Raw genomic sequence first — 24,634 nt, 5'->3', positions numbered from 1 at the left:
GGATGCACCTTGTCCAGAATTTGATGACATTATATGTAACAACCCGTTCCCAAATTTTATGGTTTTTTTTATAATTTTAAATCATGAAATTACGAAAATGCCATTCAAAGCAAAAAATGTTGACTTTTGTTTATCGTTGTGTTGTGTCATGTAAGACTCGTTTCCTTGGCGTGTCCTTGTAGTACTCATCATTACAAACTCGTGATGAGCGCAAACGGAATGTAATTTGGAGTTATAACAAAGAAGTTATAGGCGAGCAAAGTTAGGAGTGAAATGGTCATTTGACCATCATCTAGAAGGCTCCAGATTTGCTGAAGCAGTAAGATGGTGCCACGTGGCCATGATGGAAGGATAAGAGGAGAAATGAGGGAAAGGAGAAAGATGGAAGAAGGAGAGAAAGGGGAAATGAGAAAAATGAAGGGGTGCGGACCAATTGGGAAAGAGGGGGAAAAACAGTGAACCAATGAGAAAAGAAAGAAATGAGGGAAGGGAGAAAGAAGAAAAGCACCACCACCAATGTTTTCCGACGCCTTTCACGGTGTTTATCCAGTGAATCACAAGGAACCACAACCACCAATTAACTCGGCGTCGTCCCAGCTTCCATTCCCACCCAAACTTGACGGCTTTTGGTCGGGATTTCACGACAAACGAACTTCGTCTTCTCCGGCACTCACAGCGGTACTCTCATCGTTCTGGCTTTTCCTGATGCTCACTACCACCTTCACTCGTCTCTCCTCGAACTCAGGAACAAGACCCACTCACGGTTCGAGGCATCGGAGTTTAGGTGACGTCGATTTGACGATCACCTATTCTAGGGTTTTCCGATGAACCGTGTCAGATTTCAGGTATTTCCCGATCGAATTGGATTCGACTCAGGCATGAAAGTTGTTCATCTCATTGAGCTCTACTTGCGTGTAAAATTTGGTAAATTTTAAAGTTAATCAGAAAATTGGGTTTCCATTCGTCGAAAACCTCCACATGTGACGGCGCGTGGCCTTCCGAGCCGCCGTTGACACACCTCAACCGCCGAAGGTCGAAGCGTGTTGGCCATCACCGGAAGGTGACGTAACCATAAGGTAAGTAATGTGAAAAAATGACTAAATTAAAACCAAACTATAACTAATTTAACTAAACAGTGAAATAGTGCGCAGTCGTGGGAAGAACCCACTACAATTATTCAGAGCATAATAGATAGTACGACTACAAAAGAGTAGTCAACTAGTTAAAGTACACTTATTACACAACAGTGGATAAGTTCATACTTTTAAACAGAGCTAATGTCAAAACTGCCGAAGATTTCTCAAGTGCCACAAAGAGTACAACTATCTAGGTCTTAGAGGGGCGAAAAACAAAATTGAGTGGGTCAACAAAACAACGTTTTTGTAAAAACCTTTACTTTCAAAGATAGTAACCCCTCGCTGTAAAACAAGTTTAGTTTCCTTAAAACATACTACGTCAGTATGTAAACAAAGCACAACAGCAATAACCATAAATATGCCAAGACATGATATATCAAATGCTGCAGTAATATAAACATGTGATAATCAAGTATAAACCCATCTATGCTAGCACGCATTTATGGAAACTATAACTATGTATAGATATAAAAACATATTGCCCACTCAAAAATACGTCGTTGGGTCGTAGCCTCCGAGCCTTGCCTGACCCCGTACGTCTTTGGGCCCTATATGTGAAATAACTATTTAAAATTAATTAATAACACATATACTGAAACTTAAATAAATCTCTCATAGTTTGCTCAAACTTAAGGTTTAAATATATGAAATTGATCTACTTGACGTCACCAACCTACACAAATTGACAGAAGGTCAATCGGAGGCCGAACGTGCTGCCTAAGGCATGGCCTTACGTGCCACCACGCACAGGCAAAGGCTAACGGACGTTAAGAATATTCTGTTAAAATGCTAACAGACGTTAACGTTATCTGATGCCGTTGGAATATTTCGTCAAAGTTGGCGGAATATTCCCTTGTTTTCTCAGGTGGTCCTTGCAGGTCGCCACCGTCCAAACTCGCTGGATTCTGGAAAAAGTCATCGAAAACTAGGGAAAAATTCAAACCTTCATATCTTCTTCATTTCTCAACCATTTTTCACAAAATTTATATGGAAATGAAGCTTATGAAGAGTAGAATCACTTATACCTTTCAAAAGCCCAAAAGGTAGACGGAGGTGGCCTGAAAAAGCCTCGAAAGGTATGGCCAAAATGGGGACTTCTCGAAAGCAGGTTGTTTCACGTCAAAGCTTCCTTAAACTTGTCCTAGGAGCCTCGGGGAGTTGTAGGAAAGCTTCCCCAACCTTCAAAACTCCTTGACTCAATCTGAAACTCGTTGAACTTAAACCCATTGAGTTCGGACCTTCCGAGTTCGATGTCTAAAACTCAGTCAACTCGTGATCCAATGGTACGATTGTGATCGAGGGTTCAAGAAGAGTCAATTGGTGTGGTTTTTAGGTCTCGATGGTAAGGTTTGGTGTGTGTTTGAGAAGGTTGCATAATGCAAGTGAAGAGGGAGTCCTTCAAGGAGAGAGATAGTGAATTTTGAAAATTGATTGGTGACTGGTGTGAGTGTGCAACTCATTGATTGGTTATGTAAGAGAAGGAAAAATCTAATTGGGTGGTGAAGAGAGAAATCGGGAAAAAGGAATGGAGGGGAGTGATTGGTGGAAAGAAAAATTAATTTGTTGTTGATTGGGAGACACGGATCCACTTTTTAGGGATAGGAAATCTGATTTCTTACAGTGTTTCAAACACTGATAATTTGTACGCATGTGTGTACCTGTGGTTATCGTACTTTAACGGAGTGTAACTTTTTCGTTACAGATCCGATTTGAGTCTAACACGCACTCTCGTGTTCGTAGTGACGAGTACAACAATCGAAAACAAAGTCCACGTCAGATTACACTTTTCCCCAAAAAGGGTAAAAATGTCAAATTACACAAACAGAAAGGAAATTACAGTGAAAATTAGGGATGAGTCGTCACAGCCGCCCTGTGGCGACTCGTGCGGAGGCGTTGGGGGGGGGAACCTGAGGTCCCTCCTTAGGTTTTTCGACATGCCGAATCCAAATCTGTTGTCCATTTTTTCAAATTTGACCATTTTAGTAGAGTTTTACTAAGTGGTCTTTATGTGCGTTTAGGTGCATCGGTGGAAGTGATCTCGTCCTCCCTAGTTCGAGTGGCTCCCTGGTAGCGGAATAACTATGAATGGACCCCTTCTTAACTTATATGTTTTTATAAAATATTAGCCTATCATGCATCTCATATTTCATGATTTGAGCATGTTTTATAATATGTTTTTGGAAGAATTTATGATTTCTTTAAATTTCTTTTACATAATATTTATAATTTATCGAATTTACGTTTTACTAAATGTTATGAATTATTCGATTTGTGTATATGAATTTCTATGGATTTTGAATATGATTTATTTTACGAGTTTATGAATATGAGATTCAATGAATTTACGAATATAACTTACTATGGATTTATGAGACGAGGTTTGAGCTTTTGAGCTCCGGTGATTTGATATAAGATTTTAAGTCATGCTTTCGGCACTTATCTAGTGGGTTATAATATAGCGCATCCACACAACACGGGTATGTAGACGTCTATGGTCATATGACACAATTAAGGATGTTTATGTACATATCTCTTCTCTGGTGTAACCTAGAGTCGTACAGCTTCACCTTCGGGTGATGGACCATGATTTCTTCACTGGTGTAACCCAATGTCGTATAACTTCACCTTTGGGTGATGGACAGGTACTGCCTTTAGGTGATTATGATGATACCCCCAGCTTCACTAGCCGGGGGCTAGTGTAGGTGTGTGATGTTATATGTCTCTTCTCTGGCGTAACCCAGAGTTGTACAGCTTCACCTTCGGGTGATAGACCATGATTTCTTCACTAGTGTAACCTAATGTTGTATAGCTTCACCTTCAGGTGATGGACAGGTACTACCTTCGGGCGACTATGATACCCCTAGTTGAGTACATCACTGATATGATTTACAAATTTTTTACGGATTTGCCTTCTGGTGACAATACTACCATTTCTAAATATTGGTTTATACACACATGTTTTATGAACGTTTTACATGGCATGCTAGGATTTTCAGAAAACCTACTATGTAGTATTATATATGTGTTTTCAAAACAGGGGATTAGTATGTTAAGAAAGAAAATGATTTTATTATTATTATTATAAACTTTGGTCCACTTACCTTTTGGTTTTTTGCGCCCCTTCAAGAGTTAGAGTCGAGGCATGCGATCCTGACGTCAGGGCACTTCCACATAGGTATCCTCGAATCTTCTCAGTGTAGTCCCGTTCCTATATTCGTACATTTTATTTTAATTCCTTCATATTATTCTTGATTAGTTGTATGCTTTGAACACATTCCTACTTTGTCATAATCTTTCTAATTACACATTTTATTTGTATGCATGTTTAAAATGGCTTCGTCACCCTCGGGTGTCGGCCAGCACGTGCCCATCCTGATATTTGGGGATATCGGGGTTGGGGCGTGTCATTATACTTGAGTCAGAAAATTAAAAAAAAAAAGAAGAAGAATAATTTGATGACATTATACCTGAATCAGAAAAAAAAAATTTGATAACATTATACCTGAAGAAATCCCAAATTTCCAGTCAAAGGATAGTTAATACAACCTCTGCGAAAAATAATCAAGAGATAAAAACTCAAATACCAAAAAATAGAGTCAGCAAAATAATCGTATAAATTGTGATTTAGATGAAAATTTAGGAGGGTAAAGATTGGAAACGCACAGAAAGGGAGGCCTTGTATTTCTGCCAATCTGAAATGCAATCCTCCTTGTCCCATTGGCCCTTGACAAACTTCTCCGAGTACCACCTACACAAAGAGACGATATCCATTGAATCCTTTTCAGAAAATGCAAAATGGATTTTAGAGAGAGAGGAGAGAGAGAAATTAGGGTTTAAGAGTTCATTAAAGGAGATTGCATTGTGTTCATTTTTTCTTTTGTTTTTCTTTTAAAACTCACTCTTAATCAGAATTCCTCTTTATCGTAGGCTAACTTATGCAACACCACCTAAAACACACACACAAAAAAAAAAAAAAAAAGGAAACAACATTCTCCAAAACACAAAAAAAAAATTAAGAATAAATGGATTTGCTCAGATTCAACATTCACATGGTACAAAATTCAACCTCCACAATTTACAAAAAGAAAAAAATTTGTTACACAAAATCCTCAAAGGAAAATTCTAAATTATTTACCTTGTGCACAAAGGGCTTCGAAGTCTATACCTTTGCCACGTTTGATGCATTATTTTGGGTTGCTTTTGAAGTTTTGTATTTGAGGAGCATTTCTGTCTAATTATTTTTTATGAAGCTTGTAACACCAAAAAATACTGTTCATTGGACCCTTGACTTTATATATAAGATAATATGGGGGAGAAGGTGAGGGGAGAGAAAAAGTGATAGGGTTTTTGTGTGAAATGAAATGATGATTGGGTTCTGTTCTGTGAGGTGACCAAAGGAGAGAGGGTTCTGTCTGTTTTGTTTCAAGTGTGGGACGTTTGTTTTGGTCCAAGCCTCCAAGGTGCCGGCTATGGTAGAGATGCCCCTTGAAATATGGGCAATCAAGTCAGACTTTGGGTTGAAACAACAGAACTTTAACGAAAAATTCTCAGTATTGTTCACTTTAACGAAAAATCATATTTTTACACTAATAAGTCAATCATGGTACTATTCATTTTACCCTTTATTTTGTTCTTATCGTTAAAACTCAAAGTTTTCAAGTCATTTTTATTAGTTTTCCTTTGAAACAATCCAATAATATGGGTTCATTAAGGGTGCGTTTGGTACGCAGACGGGACGGAACGGGACGGGACGGGATGGGACGGGACGGGACGGGACGGGACGGAACGAAGGTGTAATTTTTGAAAAAGACATGGGGTATATTTGTCTTAAAATGGTAAAACATTGTGTTCCACAGACGTGGAACAAACCCGTTCCAGGGGGGTAGGTGGGACGCAAAAACATCCAAAATCTGTCCCGTGGAACAGCCCGTTCCACCCATTTTTGGCGCACCAAACGCGGGACGGAACGCCTCGTCCCGTTCCGTCCCGTCCCGTCCCACGTACCAAACGCACCCTAAATGTCCTTCATAAAAAATAGGCAACTGGATTTATACATACAGGGTTAGGATTTTTTTTAGGGAATTTTAACGAAAAGCTTATGGTACTATTCACTTTAATGAAAAACCATATTTTAACACTAAAAAATCAATTATGATATTATTCACTTTGCCCTTTATTTTGTCATTATCGTTAAGACTCAAAGTTTTCAAGTCATTTTCATTAGTTTTTTTTTTTTTTTTAACACAATTTGTACGGTTCACTTCGTAATGTATTTTACGATCTAACTGTTTGCAGAATTGTATTTATTCATTTTCTTCACAACAAATGAATGTGGTAATAATTTTAAGTTTGCCTAATATTTTGCAAGTATGGTATATCAACGATAAATTAAAGTATAAATGATTTGGATCATAAAAAAATGTTATAGAGTCGGCTCTAAAAAAGCATGTAAAAAAATTTGCTTTCCATTCTGACCCACACACATATATGTAAATTTTGTTTTTCATAACTCTTTTAATCGAGTCAGTTTAAAATTGGCCACAATTATAATTACGGTCAAGGAGGTGATTTTTGTATTATTATTATTAATTTTTTTTTAACAAACGATATTATCTACATTAAAGGAGAGGAGTAGGTTTAGCCTCATAATGTGCTAGCAATAATATGGTTCAAACTTACCTTTGGCGAGAATCTAACTTAATATCTATCATTTACAAGTGAAGAGAAATATCACTAGACCGTAATACTAAGGTTAGAATACATAACTCTATTCACCCTTCTATCAGTTGATTAACCGCTATTTTTAGGAGCCATTGAATGGGCCTTTTTAAAAGCCATAAATAAACGATCCAAACTACAGTCAAGTCTTTGAGCCCAAACCAAGCTTCTTGGCCGAAATCTATGCAAACTGTAAAGAGCAAGAAACTTCTTGGCCCAATTCTCCCAGCTTCTCTATTTTTATAATTTACCGACCAGTGGCGGAGTAGACTGAAGAAACACAAAAGAGACTCAGAGATGGCAGCCGTTCCGCCGTCGTCGTTTAAGGCAAATTCGAGCTCTTCCGCGGCAGTGGACCCCAAACTCGGTCTCTTGAAGCAGATACGGAGCCACGAGGTCGCAATTGCAGAGCTCGGTGCTCTTTCATCTTCCCGGGTAATATATATATGATTTATTTCGAAACGAAAAACCAGAATTTATCATTTATTTTATTTATTTGGTCAATTAGTTCTTGTAATTTGATATGAAATAACAGAGTTTTGTCAATTTCTATGCCCTGCCTATCATCCGTGCTAAAAATTTCTATCCTTTGTGAGCATGTGTTTGTTTTTTTCTTTTTCGAAAAGATGATATTTTTTTCTTTCTAAACTACTCTTATTTACGGAGAAGAAGATTCGAAACCGGGTGCAAATGGCCAATTGGCCTAACTCATGTCTGCGTAAATGTTAAATTTTGCGAAATTGGTACTTACATTTTAAAGTTTTATGATTTTGTTCATGGAAAACTCTAGCTACAAGTAACAGATAATAGTAATTAGGCTTAAATTAATCTTCGCTAATAGCAATTTAAGTACAAGCTCAACTGCCAATTGCGCTTCTCGTCATCTTGTTTGGTTGGAGTGCCTTTTTAGTTTACAGAGATGTAAGTATAGCTCTTTCTTGATCACAGGGTGTCTATCAGAAGAATGGCAACTTGTTTTTTCGTACAACAATCGAGAAAGCATCGGCATCTGAACAAAGTAACAAGTTTTGCATCAAATCTTGTGGTATTTCTCTATTCGTTTAAACTTTAAGCAGCCATAATGATTTTCTTCTTGATTGTTTATTGTGCAGAACAAATTGATTTGGCTAAAGCAAGACTAGGAAGTCTGAATTCTTCTTGATATGACTTTGTTTGCGATGATTGTAGTTCGACAGCCTCTTAAGGTAAAATGCCTACCAAGTGTTGTAGTTGAACGATAAAGATAGACGATTCCTTTCTATCATTATCTTTCATCAGGCTAATGATGGCTTGAGTGCTTACCATGATCCTGTCAACGAAAGAGTCCTTTTTCTATTACCTTTGACTGACTTCTGCCTCTGTTTGCAATATGCTTTTCCATGCATTTTATTTTCTCTCTTATCTATTGCTTACACCAAATAAATTTTTTGCTGTTTAAGGAGAATTATAGGAGAAACTTTAAAAATTTTGTGTTATTGTATCAGTAAACAAAGTAGTCTTTACATGTTAAGTGTCAATTCTTGTCAATTTTTAAAAATAAAACAAGTACACTGTTGGTAGGTAAAATGCCAACCCAGAAACACATTAGTAAAGAAAAAGATTGGTATATACTCTACCTCAACGAATATAAACCAATACATATGACTCAGAAAACAGCTGCTTTCCGATCAGCTAAAATACTAGAGAGAATGTTCCAAATCTCAGAAACACAGAAGCCCAAAGGGAAAGCTAAATTATGAGTGAGTTTTGTTCTTTTTTTTATTTTCCATATGGTTGAATAGGGGTAAATGATATATATATATATATATATATATTTTATAAGCTGATATTAATTTCAAATCCAGTTCGTTTTGATGAGTAAAGAAGGATTATGGGAACCTAGAAAACTTGTTCCTGGCCAAAGTTTGTGGAAAATCGGTCATGTTTTTCTTTAGGCTACAAGAGATATTGGGGGTGGTGGGAATTGAACTGAGAACCATGGGTGCATGGGGTTAACGCTCTTAACTAACTGAGGAACAAGCCTCTTGCAAGAAATGGTACGTTTTCACAAAAGAGAAATTGGGTAGAGTCAATAGTTACACAACTGTCCTCAATATAACATAGAGAATCATGAGGAGTATGCTTACCAGAAGTTAATGATAGGGGGTTTAAGTGTGTATCTGATATCAGCTCAGCATCGAGTAAACATTATGATTTGAGTATGTCTTGATGTCCAACTGGTTTATTGAACTATTAAATTTTCGTCTACATGTAGGTAAAATTTGGCTACGATGTTTTAAATAACAACTCAACCAATATAAAATTTGTTAGAATGAAAGCTATAACTAACCTTTATAGTTGTCCACTCCATGTTTGTATCCGTTCAAATCTTGTATTCCTCTCATAGGTTTAAATTTAATCAAAGTTTACAATTTTTTAAATGGGAAGAGATTATACTCCTTTGAGCTTTACGAATCAGAAGACTAAAACTAAGATTTAGCTCGAAAATTTGTTGTTCACAGGCTTTTGTCAGTCGGACTGACCTTTTCTTGCAAGGACACAGCCTTTTGGGAAATTGTTGATAATGAATGATTTGATACTTTAATTGGTGTTGTGAAACAGGATAATGAACGGGTGAACCGCTTCTTGTTGCAGACTCCTATTGGCTTTGCAGTTTACGGGACTCTTTTCTTTGCTTTTGGTACCCCATCAACGCTACCCATTGTTTATTTCTGAAATGTCGGTTTCTACCATGGATATTTTGTAGAAGAATAGTTGTGGCAACTTTAGGAGAGGGGCGTTATGTCGTAGATTTTCCTTTCCTTTTCTTTTTCTCTAGTACATCTGTAATTTTGCTCGTACATTGCGTTCATATTTTTTAGATAACCATAATTTATCTATCGTTTCGCCAAAAATGCATCATTTTGTATGGTAAGAGTCCAGATTTGAATGATTGGCTTTGGTAATTGGCTTTTCATAATCTGAAACCTATTCCTACTGAGACGAGACACTTTGAGAACATATACTGAGCAAACATCGAATCGGTAAAGAGTTATCTGGTCGGAACAAGATATTCCCAAACACCAATCCATTGGTTGGCTAGCACCAACTGCCAAGGGATTGCAGAGTTTGGGGTTAAGGAAAGGAAACGATTTTTGCACCAATCCATCCCTTTAAAGTGGCATTCCTCGCGCACAAATCACGCGTGCAAACATCTTTCTTCTCGTGCATCGGATTACAAGTTGCGAGTACAGAGCAATGGCTCCTTACAAGTAACGAGTCAAGCAGTGTTCTTAAGGAAATTTTGTGGTAGTTACAAGGACGAACTAAAACGGTTAACTTCCAAAAAGATTACTCTTTATATATGAGAAGTTCAAACACCATTCTCCTTTTACATTATTGGAAACCACACACACCCAGATTGTCTATACGGTAAAGTCTGCCTAAATAGACCATAGAAGGATTGAACTGAGAACAAACTTGTGGCTAATCGCACTCCTGGCGCGCTTGCTGAAACAACAGGACAGTAAGAGTTATAAGGGATGCATAAACTGAATTGGGTAACCTTTGCACGACCTTTCCGACCCCTGGTACGCCCTCGGTAGCTCTCTTTGTCGCCATTGCCACCGCTGGTGCTGCAACCAGTGTGAGGATCAGTCCCTGACTGACTACAACGAACGTGTCTGCTGTCAACTGCTTGATGAACTTCGCAAACTCTTCCCGGTCAATTTCTCCGTCAAGATTGAGATCGTTCTCCTGCAAATATCAAGGGTAAACATTATTAAACGAATCAAACGAGTTTCTCTCAAGGCAAGTCGTTGATTGAACATTTTCTAAAAGAGAATAACGAGCTCAGAGTCTCCCAATGGTTTTTATAGGTTTTCTGAAAGAGACACCTTAGACAGATTCTCAAAGTGGATTCTTACCTAACAAACAGCAGCAACAACAATTTTTCTTTGTATAGCAAACTGCAGAAACTTAAACAACCAAAGTCGACAAACACAGTTTCCATCAATGTCCAAACACCATCCAAAATTAAACCCATGTTTCAATCACATTTCCTGAACTAGGGAATTGCTAACGAGACATGAACAATACTTAACTCACAAAATTTTATAACATCCGACCTGACATGCACGCCACAAACAACAATCGACCTTCTTATCATTTCATGCCTTCAGGCAAGATATCTCGATGGAAATTTTACATATAAGTAGGCATTAGAAACAGTTTATGAAAGAGGTTCCCTCTTTTCAGAGAACTAGCCAGGCGAAGACTTTCTTCAGTGCCTCGGCCAACAGGCCTACTGAAACAAGATGAATTTTGCAGCCAAACGAACTTATCTTCAAAGTTTCTAACATATAAGTGCTTAATCGGAACAAACTGAACTTCGGTAATCAGAAGATGAAGAAACTTAGAGTCTACACAGAGCAGAATAAATTGGTTGCGTATATAGAACCTCAAACAAACTGGTCACATCCTGCTAAACCAGACTACGTAAAGAAGGACCGAGAGTTGCTTCTCTCTGACCACAGCAACCTAAACGTGTTTCAGTTCATTTTCCATGCATAAGATAAAGAGTATGGTATATTGGTCTAGCTGTCAGAAGTTTAGAATTGAAATTTACACCCCAAAGATACGAATCAAAGCTACATCGCTTGTGAGAGTAACTACTCACTGTGCTCAAAAGATTGAAAAACTTACAAGAATATGTGCAGATAACTAGCTTTCCATAACCCAAAACGAAAATTGGATCACGAATCTTATTTGCCTAATACTGGGGACTACAACTACAACTTGACTTTTGCAGCACAGCACCTTAACTGAAGAAACATAACAGATGTATATGAAATCCGCTGCTAAATTGGATACATACCATTGAAATTTCAAAAGATATTATCTTATTTGTAAATGGTTTGATTCTAAAAAATTTCATTTCAACCGTTTGATTGTATCCGATGAAAAAAACTAGAGTACCTGCATCATAGCTTTGACTAGATCCTTGGAGGGTGGATCAAAATGCGGGCCGGGTAAACGCTTATTGATATCACTAGAACAGGAAGATTAAACAACAATCAGCTAAAATTAGCAGCATGATTTAACAATCAGTTAAAAAGACAATCGGAATACGTTTAGCACGAAAAGCTCCTCACTTGTACACAAGTAGTACACCGATGTACAGATCCTCAAAATTCAAGTTAGCCCTTCCTGTCTCATTTTTAAAATGATCAAACACCTTATCTGTAATCCTCCTTATTTGCTTTTGCCTCCATTGCTTACCTGCAATCCAGAAAATTATCAGATACCTTATAAACATATATATAATTAACGGTTGCTTCATGTCCGGTAATTGTAACATAAAATGGCAGACCGTCTGTGCCGACGGATATCTACAAACTTACTTATGGATAATAATTCTATTTTTCGATGCGCATAGAGAAATATCAAACTGATGATATCCATACACCATACTATAAATTGATACATAAAATCCAGTACAAGAACAAGATAAATGGAAACATGGGTATTCAAAAAGGTAACTTTCAGCTGGATCACCAAAACATCTAACACATGAATCCACAGTTCAACATCATTTGCAGATCCTACAAGTTTTCAAGGATGGAGATTGGAGAAGGCATCTAAACAAAAACTACAGATTCAGAAAAGGAAGAAAAAGAAATAAAACCCAACAGAAAACAGGGAAAACTCAGAACTGGAAAGAAAACATTAACACGATGTCGAAGGAATAGAGTTGTACCTTGTAATCTGTCGAGGATCTGTCCCATGGCGCAGTAGTGAGCTCAGTACAGAGATTTTTGCGAGTTGGTTGGATGATAAGTTGAGAATAAGAGAGTAAGAGGAGGTGGTGATCCCTTGGCATCGGAGCTTTGTATTGACTTATTCAGGCAGCGTAATCATTAAGACAAGATCCACTGTGTTTGAGACACTTGGACCGTGCCAAGTGCCCGCCCCAACAAAATAAATATAACAAATAAAAATGGATAACTTGCCAAGTATTTTTAAGTTGGAGGTATTACACGAATTTGATATCTAATTACTAACAATTATTGTGCTTCGATACTAAAGAATAATTTTATGTTACGGGTGTTTTAAGTATTAGATATAATAACTTGCATAACCATTATTTTTTTTAATTTCATCTATTAATTTTTTGTATGAATAAGTGCTACGTATCATTCAAAAAATAGAACTTTAACGAAAAGTTTCCGGTATTGTTCACTTTAACGAAAAATCATATTTTTACACTAAAAAGTCAATCATGGTACTATTCACTTTACCCTTTATTTTGTCATTATCATTCTCATTATTTTCTATTACATATCAATATAAATAAGGTAAATTACATAATAGCCCCTCATGTTTGAGGTCTATTACAATCTCATACAACATCTTTAAAACATTTCACTTTTATACCTCACATACTATTTTATTTCAATATAATACATCCGTTACATTTTTCATCGATTGATCCGTTAAGTGTTGACGTGGCTGCCAATATGGCACATCACGTGGCAAAAAAAATAATTTTTTAATTAAAAAAAAAACCACCTGAATCTTCTTAAAAATAAATAAATAAATAAAACTAAAAACCACCTCCCACAACCCCCCACCCCCGCAACCCTAAATTACATAGTAGGCCCTCAGGTTTGAGGTCTATTACAACCCCATATAACATCTTTAAAACATTTCACTTTCATACATCACGTACTATTTTATTTCAATATAATACATCATTACATTTTTCAGCCAAAAAAAAAATTTATTAAAAACAAAATTTATTAAAAAAAAAAACCCACCTGAATCTTCTTCTTCAAAAAAGAAAAAAAAAACAAAACTAAAAACCACCTCCCGCAACCCCCCACCCCCGCAAACAAACCCATAAATCTTACCCCCCCCCCCCGACCCACCTCCCTCTCCTCCACTCTCTTCACCTCTCCTTCCATCAAAAAACCCAGCAAACCTCCACTCCACCCCCACCTTCCACGATCCCTTTCTCTTCTTCACCCCCACCCCCTTTCTCCTTTCTCTCATCTGCAACCCCACCCACCTTTAGCAAACCTAACTCCACCACCAACCAAGCATCGAAAAAATTCAAAATTTGAAGGACAAAATTAAATACATACCTCGTTGTCGAAGTTAACCGACTCGCCGACGAGCAGGGTTGGGATGGGAGAGAAAGGTGAGTGCAAGCGAGTTGTAGAGAGTAGAAAAGGGTGGGTAGGGTTACAGATGAAAGAAGGGATAAATGGGGTGGGGGTCAGGTTGTGGGTGAGTTGGGTCCCAGGGGGGAGGGTTACGGGGAGATGGGATGGGGGGAGGGGGGAAGGGTTACTAGGAGATGGGATGGGTTTCTTTTTTTTTTTTTTTTTTTTTTTTTAAGGGATCTGGGTTTGGTTTGTGGTGGTGGGGGAAGAAGGGTTTACGGGGAGATGGGATGGGTTTTGGTTTTTTTTTTCTTTTTAAATTTAGAAAATTCAAGTTTAAAAAAATAAATAAATAAAATTTGCCACGTGGCACACATTTGGTTGACATGTGGCACAAATGTGGCAATCACGTCAGCGCTTAACGGATCAATGGATGGAAAATGTAACGGATATATTATTTTGAAATAAAATAATACGTGATGTATGAAAGTGAAATGTTTTGAAGATATTGTATGGGGTTGTAATAAATCTCAAACCTGAGGGGCTACTATGTAATTTACCCATATAAAATATTTTATATGAAAGTAAAAATAAGTTTACCAATGAAAAAAAATAAGGAAGCACAAATAAAACTGTTTTCCGGCGCTGAGTTGAATCAAGAAGTCAAGCATACAGTAATTCCAAGTTTTGATTTGCCACAACTAATGAGTGATGTTGAATGTAATATAAAAATTTGTTGGCCTAATAGGATAAACGATTCTCGTGGAGATAAGTTAATCGAAAGATGGGCTCGTGGTAAAAAAAAAATTAAGATTTAAACCCTCGTGGTGTAGTCTTATATCAAATTTAGTCAAAAGTGGTTGTTAGTCAAATGCATGTTAAATGCAGAGGTATAAATGTACTTTCACGTGTGCATTTTCTTCTTCCTCTCTCTTTGCTCTCTCTGTAATTTGTTCACTTTCTTCTATTTCGGGATGCTGTATTTTGCATATCTTGCATATCAGCAAGCACATAGATTGCGTCAACTGGACCAGTACATGGATTCCGTAATTTGCTCCTTCCACCACCCTGCTAGTGATCACAGAGGAAGGTCTAGTGTAGGAAGTCACCCTACAAGCAGTGTTGGACCGAAGAATTTATAAGCAAAGGAATGTTGTTGGAGTTTAGGCTTTGGTGCAGAGGCTTGGTCAGACAACAGAAGCAGCTAATGATATGAATCTGTGATTATCTTGATCACAATTAGTAATGTATTAGTAGATTAAATAATAAGTATTAGTTGAGCGATCAATTATATATGAGCTCATGCTCTTGGATGTAAGCAACAAATATATTTTACAAAAGAAATTATTACAAAAAAATAAATTGGAGCTATGCTTCTACCTTCTGTCCTCGTCTTCCATTGCCATTGCTTCTGCAAATTAGAGTTGATTGGATCATACTATTTATTCAGAAGCTCTTCCTACCCACTTAAAAAAAGGTGAAACCTTTGGTTGATTTTTGTTTAAAGTTATAGATTTTTATTGAAAATCTGAAGCGGGTTTTGTGTTGACATTTGTGGGTTTGCAGGATGATTTTGTTTTGAGGAAAAAAGTTGGGTGAAAGTGCTTTTGGAGTTGTTTAAAGAGTTTCATTGGCTAACAAGAAGCCTTCTTCCAAGTTAATAAAGTAATTAATCAATTCAATCTCTTTACATATTTTTGATTAATTTGTTTGTGCAGACCTGTTATATTGAAGAATGTACATGTTATGGAATAAATGTGGTGCGCTAACGTGTTGATTTTAATTGTTACTAGCAAGAAGGTGACTTGGTGTTAGATAAGGCAACTGATTATGGTGCGGTAGAAATTTGGATGAACAACCATGTGCGAAGAGCTGTGCTGATTTATGTTCGGCTTTCTTGAGGTATTTCTCTATAATACAAAATACAGCATCCTAAAATGGAAAGAAAATGAAAATACAAAATTATAGAGAGAGAGAGACAGAGAGAGAGAGAGCAAAGAGACAAGAAAGAAGAATGTGCACACGTCAAAGTACATTTCTTCTATATTTAATAGAAAAAATACTTTTGGATCAAATTTACTAACGAATTACAACACGAATGTTTAAATCTTAATTTTTTTACTACAGAAACCATAATTACCTTGTCACCAAGAAGATAGGATAAGCCAAATATATTTACACACATTTTGAGCAAAAAGTAAAATAAAATGACATAACAGAAGATGTTCTATTACGAAATGACACCGGGGAGGGAAGTCCATAGGCAAAAGCCCATAAACATATGAAAATCTTCCACATATATATAAAATAAAAAATAAAAATTGATGGTTTTTTTAATCTTTTAACGATAAAATCAACTAGTTCAACATTTAATAAATTGTATTTAAGTACCATCTTAGTGGATTAGATCCAGCAAAAAATGTCCAACGATGCGATAATGTCCCCCTAGAAGTGAAGGCATTCATCAGCACATTATTAAAAAATAAAAAACAGCAAAAGGAAAAGATAACACATGGAATAGAAAATATTTGAGCTGGGCTACGGGGAGAAGTCTATGGCCAAGCGGTTGACAGTGATGATGATGACGATGAGGACAAATGTGATGATGATATAGGACCTGAAGAACAACGCAGTTTGAAACAAGCATTACGTGCCTCCAAATAGTCAACATGGGAAAGAGAACACTTTCATAAAATTCCTAATAGAGCACAAGGTTCCGGGACAAGTGGTGGTGCACAAATGAGACAGGGAGGCAGTCTTAGAGAATCACAACCAATACCACCAATAGCCCTAAGTTTATATAAGTCATCCAAAGCACGTCAAAAGAGTGTTTGGAGTTATTTCACTGGAGGTAATGTGAATGAGGGAATGAGGTGTCTAATTAGCAAGTTCTTTATCTATGAAAATGTCCCTGCTGAGAAAGCATCATCACATCATTTCAAAAATATGGTAGTGGGATGTCAACAGGCCGGTGTTGGAGTACAACCTCCCACTCCCTATGAGATAAGAAACAAATATTTGGATATGGAGTATAAAGACATTGGCGAATATGTTAACAAGTTGAGGTCAAAGTGGAAAACTAATGGTTGCACAATCATGTGTGATGGATGGACCGGCCCGACTAGATTGTCTGTCACAAACTTCATGGTATACTCCAAGGGAAAGACAATTTTTTTGAAGTCTGTTGATGCTTCAGACCATATAAAGAACTACAAGTGTATTTACAAATTATTGAGGGATGTAATCATGGAGGTGGGAGTAATGTTGTCCAAGTCATGACCGACAACAGTTCTGCATTTGTCAAAGTTGTAAAAAAGTTAATGAAGCATCATAATGTGTTTTGGACATCATGTGCAGCACATTGTATTGATCTCATGTTTGAGGCAATGGGGAAGAGAGAGAATGTTGGTACTATGGTAAAAAGAGTTAGAACGATCACAAATTATATTTACAATCACGGTTGGTTGTTGGCAAAGATGCGTGAATTTTGCAAAGGAGAAATTATTCGTCCAGCTACCACTCGATTCGCCACCAACTATATTACATTAGACAGTCTACTTAAGAAGAAAGCAGGGTTGAAGCAACTATTCACTAGTGACGATTAGGCCAACCACAATTTCAGCCGCTCAAATGCAAGTCGTATGGTGAAAAGTATAGTGCTTGATCATGCTTTTTGGACTCAATCAGAACATGTGTGCCAAGTGTTTGAACCTCTTTACAAAGTTTTACGGATCATTGACACAGAAGTGTATCCTACTATAGGGGCAATATATGAGTTGATGCGTGTAGTGAAGGATGAATTGGAAAGAAAACATGGTGCAAGGTGGGTCATAAAGATAATTGAAGACCGATGGTATAAAACATTATATCACGATTTGCATGCAGCAGGTATAAATTAAGTCATAATTTGCAATTCATTTCTTTAGTTGCATAAGTATTAATTCTCTTATTAGAGTATGTATTTCTTTGAACAGCATATTATTTGAATCCTCGATACCAATACAGACCCGATGTTGGAGATGATGGTACCCTTATACGTGCTGTACATAATGTATACTCTAAATTAGACCCTGCATCACCAACAGTTGGCCAATTTGGAAATGAGGTACACAATTACTTAAATTATAATAATTACTTTGTGGATTAAACTAACACGATTTATTGAATTCAGCTAACATGGTTTAAAGATGCAAGAATAACTTTTGGAGAACCAACATCAGTTGCTGCTCGAACAAAAATGTCTCTTAGTGAGTGTAAACATATTTCACGATAAGTTTATAATAGAATTTGTTGGAGTTATTAGGCTTATCAACATTGTTTTTCATTGTAGCTGAACGGTGGATCATGTATGGGACCGATGCACCAACTGTGAGAAAGTTAGCAATCAAAGTATTATCACAAACAGCTTCCTCATCTACTTGTGAAAGAAATTGGAGCACATTTGCACTCATACACACAAAGCAAAGAAATAGGTTGGCTTATAGTAGGTTGGAAAAATTAGTTTATTGCTACTACAACATGAAGCTTCAAATTCGAGATAAGGAAGCAGAAATAGATCATGTCGACCGTGGTGACCCACTAGATGTGTTTGATATTGTTGCTGAAGATGATGATACAAAGGGTAACCAACTTTATCAATGGATTAGACCTCTTCATTTAGATGATGATGAAGGCAACCCAGCTCCCAGAGTTGCTGAAGAAGCATGTAATGAAGGGATAAATGTAGAAAGAGTATTAGCGGAGGAGGTTGGATCTAGCAGCGCTGACTCTTTGGAAGAACTTTTGCGCCCAAGACCAAGAAACACTGGAATTCCACCTTCTTCCAATCCTAAACAACCACAACATCGTGCTGATACTAATGATAGCTCTAGCACAAGATCAGGAGGAGACTCACCTAACACCGGAGATAGGAATGATGAAGGATATAGTGGAGCTGGAGGTAGTGATGGTGGATATGGAAACTATGTTGAACCACCTCCCGGATTTATAAGCCCCTTCACTGGTGAGGCAAACTTCACACATGCAACACAGGATGAGGACCATGGCAGTAGGCGGGCACGACCAGGAATTGGTGCCATAGGGAAGGACTATACTCGTAGAGAAAGAGGCAATGGGATTTTGTCAAGTCAAGAAGATGACTCGTTATCTATAACTTCGGACTCTGTTTGATTGGGAAGTAGTAACTATGGTTATACTTGTTGATGCACAAAATCAGCGAGGACTTTGGTACAACAGAAAATGTCAGGTTTGTGACCTTCGCTTGGTTGCTTCGATCACTAGTGAAGATAAGTACGTAAATGAATAGGGACAGGGAAGCAAACACAAGATGTACGTGGTTCACCCAGATCGGCTACGTCCATGAAGTAGAGGAGTTCTCATTAATTGTGAAGGGTTTACACAAATACATAGGTTCAAGCTCTCATTTTGTGAGTTCTAGTGAATAGTTTAGTACAAAATGACATTAGAGATTATTGTGGGAGAATGATCCCTATTTATAGAAGAGAGTTTCTAGTTTTGTTCTAACATTGACACGTGTCGTGTTGTGATTGGCTTCTGATGTTGACACGTGTCGAGCTGTGATTGGCTTCTGATGTCGACACGTGTCGCATTATGATTGGCCTCCTGGTTGAAGGGAAGCTCTTCTGGGTCCTTGACGGTATAACGTTGACCGGTGCTCAGTAGTTTCAGGATTGGTCAAGTATGGTACAAACAGTGCTCCCCTAAGTTCCTGAGTGAGGGAAGCTCATCGGTTGGGGACTTGCAATATCCAAGCCATTGAGTAATCACGAAACTTCTAAGTACTGAAGTGTGGTATCATTTTCACGTGCCTTATCTGTCTCATATGTAGATGTGGCATCTTCTCTGGAAGTACTTTTCCTCCATCCATGGGTGGTATCTTTAACCGATGAAGATGCACAAGGTAATGTATCAATTTCACTTGAAGCTTACTTGTAGTTTCGGGCTTGGTCAAGTGCGATACAAACCCTATAGTAGGAGTCCCCCAAGTCGTCGAGCTAGGAGATCTGCCGAAAGAGGTGACAGACAAGGTAAGCAGTCAAACTTCCAAGCAAGCAACCCAGGATCGGAGGTTTGACTTCGGCTTCCGGTTGATTGTTCTCTTTCTCCTTGTCTCTCATTCAGCTGCCAGGATAAGGAGAAGCAAATGGAGAAGAGATGATATGAGATACTTTTGCTTTTGAAGAAGTAACTTTCCACATGCTTATTCTTGAACTGTGCTGGAGGGTTTTCTGGTTCCCTTCAGAGTAAAAGGCCGACACAAGGTAATGTATCAATTTCACTTGAAGCTTACTTGTAGTTTCGGGCTTGGTCAAGTGCGATACAAACCCTATAGTAGGAGTCCCCCAAGTCGCCGAGCTAGGAGATCTGCCGAAAGAGGTGACAGACAAGGTAAGCAGTCAAATTTCCAAGCAAGCAACCCAGGATCGGAGGTTTGACTTCGGCTTCCGGTTGATTGTTCTCCTTCTCCTTGTCTCTCATTCAGCTGCCAGGATAAGGAGAAGCAAATGGAGAAGAGATGATATGAGATACTTTTGCTTTTGAAGAAGTAACTTTCCACATGCTTATTCTTGAACTGTGCTGGAGGGTTTTCTGGTTCCCTTCAGAGTAAAAGGCCGACTCAAGAATTTGAGGGTCAAAACAAGTCCATCAAATCTAGAGTACGTTCGACCTTGATGATATAGGATACTTTTGCTGTTGACGGAATAATGAATGTGGTATGGAAAGGTGTCGTGCTGTAGTGATCAGTTTCAGCTCACCGTTGAACCTTCTGCTTCAATCTTTTGCATGGTAGAAGTGGTGTGCAACCTTTGCATTTAAATGGTCCTTCAGAACATTCCTTCATAGTGACTCATCCATGCTTGGCAGCTTCAGTGTAAAGAGCCAATATCTGATCAACTGTCATGAGGTATGTGCCGGTGGAATTCATGACCTTGACAGTAGTTGAGGATGAGTTCTCGAGAGCAATGCTAAGTAAGCAACCAGGCAAAGGTCTCAGGCAGTTAGTTCCAGATTGGAGGTTTGATTTCAGGTTCCGACTTACTGCTCTCTTTCTCTTTGTCCTGCAGGTGTGGACAAGGACGAAGACAAGGACAGGGAGAAAGCATGATATGGGATACTCTTGCTTTCGACCCTGATGATATGAGATACTCTTGTTCTTGGTGTGGCTTATTTGCTGAGGTATTATCGGGGGGAAATAAAGCTGAGTATTTCGAGAGGTTATGTTGAGGGTGCATTCTCGAATGCGAGAAAGGGTTGAGCATTTTTGCAGGTTTACCTGTCCGTTGAGAAGGGAGGTCGATGTATATAGGGATTTCCCAATAACAAGTAGTAATGCTATTCATTTACCCTTCTTGGTTACAGCAATGTAGTGGGAGCTGCCAGCTTCACGTGTTTTAACTTTGTCAGAGCATTTTGAAAAAGTGGTATGTGGTATCTGGAAAGCTGATGTTGCGTGTGAAGATTACAGACAAGCTTTATCTAAGGAAATCTGGCTCTCGAAGTTCTGAGAGCTGTACCTCTTCGGTTTTCGAACAAGCAATCCCGTCAGGGATCTGGCTCTCGAGATTCGAAAATCGGTGCCGCTTCGGTTTTTGAGAAAGTAATTATGTTGAGAGTCTTTTCTCGAATGTGAGTAAAGGTTGGACGTTCTTGCTAGCCTGTCTTGCCACGGAACACGGAGGTCGACACACATAGGGACTTTCCAGTTGTCAAGCAGTGGTGCTGTTCGTTTACCCTTGTGGGTAATAGTAGGGTAGCTGGAACTTCAAAATTCTCGTGCCTAAACTTTGTCAGAGATCTTTGGCAAAGTTATAAGTGGTACCCGAGGAGTTGATGGTGCGTGTGGAAAATGGTGATTGAACAGTAAGATTCACGTGCTTTCTACTTCATCAGAAATCTTCGACAGATTGCCCGTAATTTCCGCAAAGCTGAGTGTGCATGTGACAGGTGCTGACGAGGCTGAAAAAGCAGGTGCTTCTTCGATTTCTGAGATCGGCCCTCGTGGTCTCTGAGCAGCTCAGCTTCCAAGAAAGCAAACGCCTCTTTGATTCCTGAAGCTCCGTCAAGTGTAGATTTTTATAGAGGTTGGCATTAAGTGCCACAGCACACTTGAATCTCCACCAGTAGAAGCTCCCTTCTTGCACTTCTAAGATCTTGATTTGTCTGACCTCTTACCTCTTAAACACCTTTGAAAATGTTTGGCCCCTCCGACCGTCGTTTGACTTGAACCTTGGAGAAGAGACAGCCACGCCTTCTCCAGACAACATATGGCGCCCATCCTTCATATCCCCTACTGGTCCTCTTACCGTTGGAGATTCTGTGATGAAGAATGATATGACTGCTGCGGTGGTGGCCAGGAACCTTCTCACTCCCAAAGATAACAGACTACTTTCCAAACGGTCTGATGAGTTGGCTGTTAAGGATTCTCTGGCTCTTAGTGTTCAGTGTGCAGGTTCTGTGTCTAATATGGCCCAACGCCTATTTGCTAGAACCCGCCAAGTTGAATCATTGGCTGCTGAAGTGATGAGTCTCAAACAGGAGATTAGAGGGCTCAAGCATGAGAATAAACAGTTGCACCGGCTCGCACATGACTATGCTACAAACATGAAGAGGAAGCTTGACCAGATGAAGGAATCTGATGGTCAGGTTTTACTTGATCATCAGCGGTTTGTCGGTTTGTTCCAAAGGCATTTATTGTCGGCGTCTTCTGGGGCTGTACCGCGTAATGAAGCTCCAAATGATCAACCTCCGATGCCTCCTCCTTCTGGGGTTCTGTCCAGTACTGAGGCTCCGGATAACCACCCTCCAGTGCTTTCTCTTTCTGGGGCTCTACCGACTGCTGAGACTTCCCCTGAGCAACCTTTGTGAAGGCTCCCTCTTGTTTGTTTATTTTGATTCATGTATATGTACATATTTGTAACTTATCAGAAATATCAATAAACAAGATTTGCTTCATTTCAACGTATTGTGTTAAATACACCAAGGCCTTCTTCACTAAGTTCTTTGAATTTTTTCTTTTGTTGAAGCTTGTATGTTAAAACTTTGTGAGTGAAGCATGTAGGTTGAGGTAGTGCTCCCTTAATTTCCCGAGTGAGGAAAACTTCTCGTTTGGAGACTTGAAAAATCCAAGTCACTAAGTGGTCGTGAGACTTCCGAGTATCAAGGTGCAGTAGCATATGGTAGGAGTCCCCCAAGTCTCTGGTCGAGGGAGTTGACGAATGAGGCATTTCCTTTCTAAGTGGTAGCCCAAAACTCCTTCTTCATATATATTTGTTATAAAAGTTGTTAGACCACGTGGTCGTGGGTTCGTTTCCCACAGACGGCGCCAAATGTTGATGCACAAAATCAGCGAGGACTTTGGTACAACAGAAAGTGTCAGGTTTGTGACCTTCGCTTGGTTGCTTCGATCACTAGTGAAGATAAGTACGTAAATGAATAGGGACAGGGAAGCAAACACAAGATGTACGTGGTTCACCCAGATCGGCTACGTTCACGGAGTAGAGGAGTTCTCATTAATTGTGAAGGGTTTACACAAATACATAGGTTCAAGCTCTCATTTTGTGAGTTCTAGTGAATAGTTTAGTACAAAATGACATTAAAGATTATTGTGGGAGAATGATCCCTATTTATAGAAGAGAGTTTCTAGTTTTGTTCTAAAATTGACATGTGTCGTGTTGTGATTGGCTTCTGATGTTGACACATGTCGAACTGTGATTGGCTTCTGATGTCGACACGTGTCGCATTGTGATTGGCCTCCTGGTTGAAGGGAAGCTCTTCTGGGTCCTTGACGATATAACGTTGACCGGTGCTCAGTAGTTTCGGGATTGGTCAAGTATGGTACAAACAATACTCATAACCAACCATTTCCCTACCCTTCATATGCGATTCCTGTTGGGATGGAATCGAGTGACTCATGGAAACAATCCGAGACTCAATCTCAAATGATTTTGCTTATGGACAAGGTCAACCAATCTCGGATCCATATGGGTGGCATGTTAACAATTACATGCAAAACTATTTTGGGGATTTATCATTTGATAACTACTCTTCATAATACACTCACTCTACACATAGAGATGATGAAGATAGTGAAAATTTTGAACCTCATAGGAACTCTATGTGGTACTAAGTCACTCATGTATCTTACCATGCAATGTATAAAGTGTAAAATATTGTACTAATTCATTATATATAAATTATTATGGTGTGTTTAAACTTCTTTCATTAATTACTACATATTTTCTACACTCACAATGTTTGCCAGCTCGCTATATAATCAACTTGATAATGGTAAATCCATCATGCAATGCATTTCCTTCCAATTTTTTGTGATAAACTAATAGATAATTGACTAAATAACCATCCTGCAAAGTTTCAATAAAAATTTCCAAATTTTTCTTACAATTTCCGTGGTTTCCATATTATTTTTATTGATATCGATATTATCCTGATATTTTCATCGATGTTTCCGTGTTTTCGGACTACCGATATTTCCGATATTATTGATATTTAATACCTTGATTATATCTTTAAAAAAGGCTTTTCGTTAAAAGAAAAGTTTTTTTGGACTTTTCGTTAGTTTTCCTTACAAAAAAATGACTTTTCTTTATAATTAAA

General features: G+C 38.3%; 2 protein-coding genes across 2 annotated transcripts; one reads left to right on the top strand and one right to left on the bottom strand.

The window, feature by feature from the left end:
• Positions 1–7,094: 7,094 nt before the first annotated feature.
• Positions 7,095–9,748, top strand: LOC139197339 (uncharacterized). Its single transcript, XM_070824568.1, has 4 exons — positions 7,095–7,289; positions 7,803–7,872; positions 7,967–8,059; positions 9,456–9,748. Exons 1-3 carry the CDS (start codon positions 7,152–7,154, stop codon positions 8,014–8,016), a joined length of 258 nt encoding a protein of 85 aa, XP_070680669.1. The 5' UTR covers positions 7,095–7,151; the 3' UTR covers positions 8,017–8,059; positions 9,456–9,748.
• Positions 9,749–10,173: 425 nt separating this feature from the next.
• LOC103438890 (uncharacterized) lies at positions 10,174–12,815 on the bottom strand. Its single transcript, XM_029105445.2, has 4 exons — positions 12,592–12,815; positions 11,987–12,113; positions 11,811–11,883; positions 10,174–10,589 (listed from the first exon to the last, which is right to left on the bottom strand). The coding sequence occupies exons 1-4, from the start codon at positions 12,617–12,619 to the stop codon at positions 10,320–10,322; spliced, it is 498 nt and encodes a 165-aa protein (XP_028961278.2). The 5' UTR covers positions 12,620–12,815; the 3' UTR covers positions 10,174–10,319.
• Between the last annotated feature and the right edge of the window lie 11,819 nt (positions 12,816–24,634).

Source organism: Malus domestica, chromosome 07 (genome assembly GCF_042453785.1).
Source record: "Malus domestica chromosome 07, GDT2T_hap1".
Taxonomy (NCBI): Eukaryota; Viridiplantae; Streptophyta; class Magnoliopsida; order Rosales; family Rosaceae; genus Malus; species Malus domestica.
The sequence above is the reverse complement of the archived record's forward strand: the minus strand, read 5'-3'. Positions and strand labels throughout refer to the sequence as shown.

Bases quoted from the DNA above. Each gene is read 5' to 3' on its own strand.
- LOC139197339 (XM_070824568.1), top strand. From the start codon at position 7,152: ATGGCAGCCGTTCCGCCGTCGTCGTTTAAGGCAAATTCGAGCTCTTCC. The intron at 7,290-7,802 runs GTAATATATATA...TCTTGATCACAG, and splicing joins GTGCTCTTTCATCTTCCCGG to GGTGTCTATCAGAAGAATGG. The intron at 7,873-7,966 runs GTAACAAGTTTT...TTTATTGTGCAG, and splicing joins AGCATCGGCATCTGAACAAA to AACAAATTGATTTGGCTAAA.
- LOC103438890 (XM_029105445.2), bottom strand. From the start codon at position 12,619: ATGGGACAGATCCTCGACAGATTACAAG. The intron at 12,114-12,591 runs GTACAACTCTAT...TCTGGATTGCAG, and splicing joins GATCCTCGACAGATTACAAG to GTAAGCAATGGAGGCAAAAG. The intron at 11,884-11,986 runs GTGAGGAGCTTT...TTCCTGTTCTAG, and splicing joins GGTGTACTACTTGTGTACAA to TGATATCAATAAGCGTTTAC.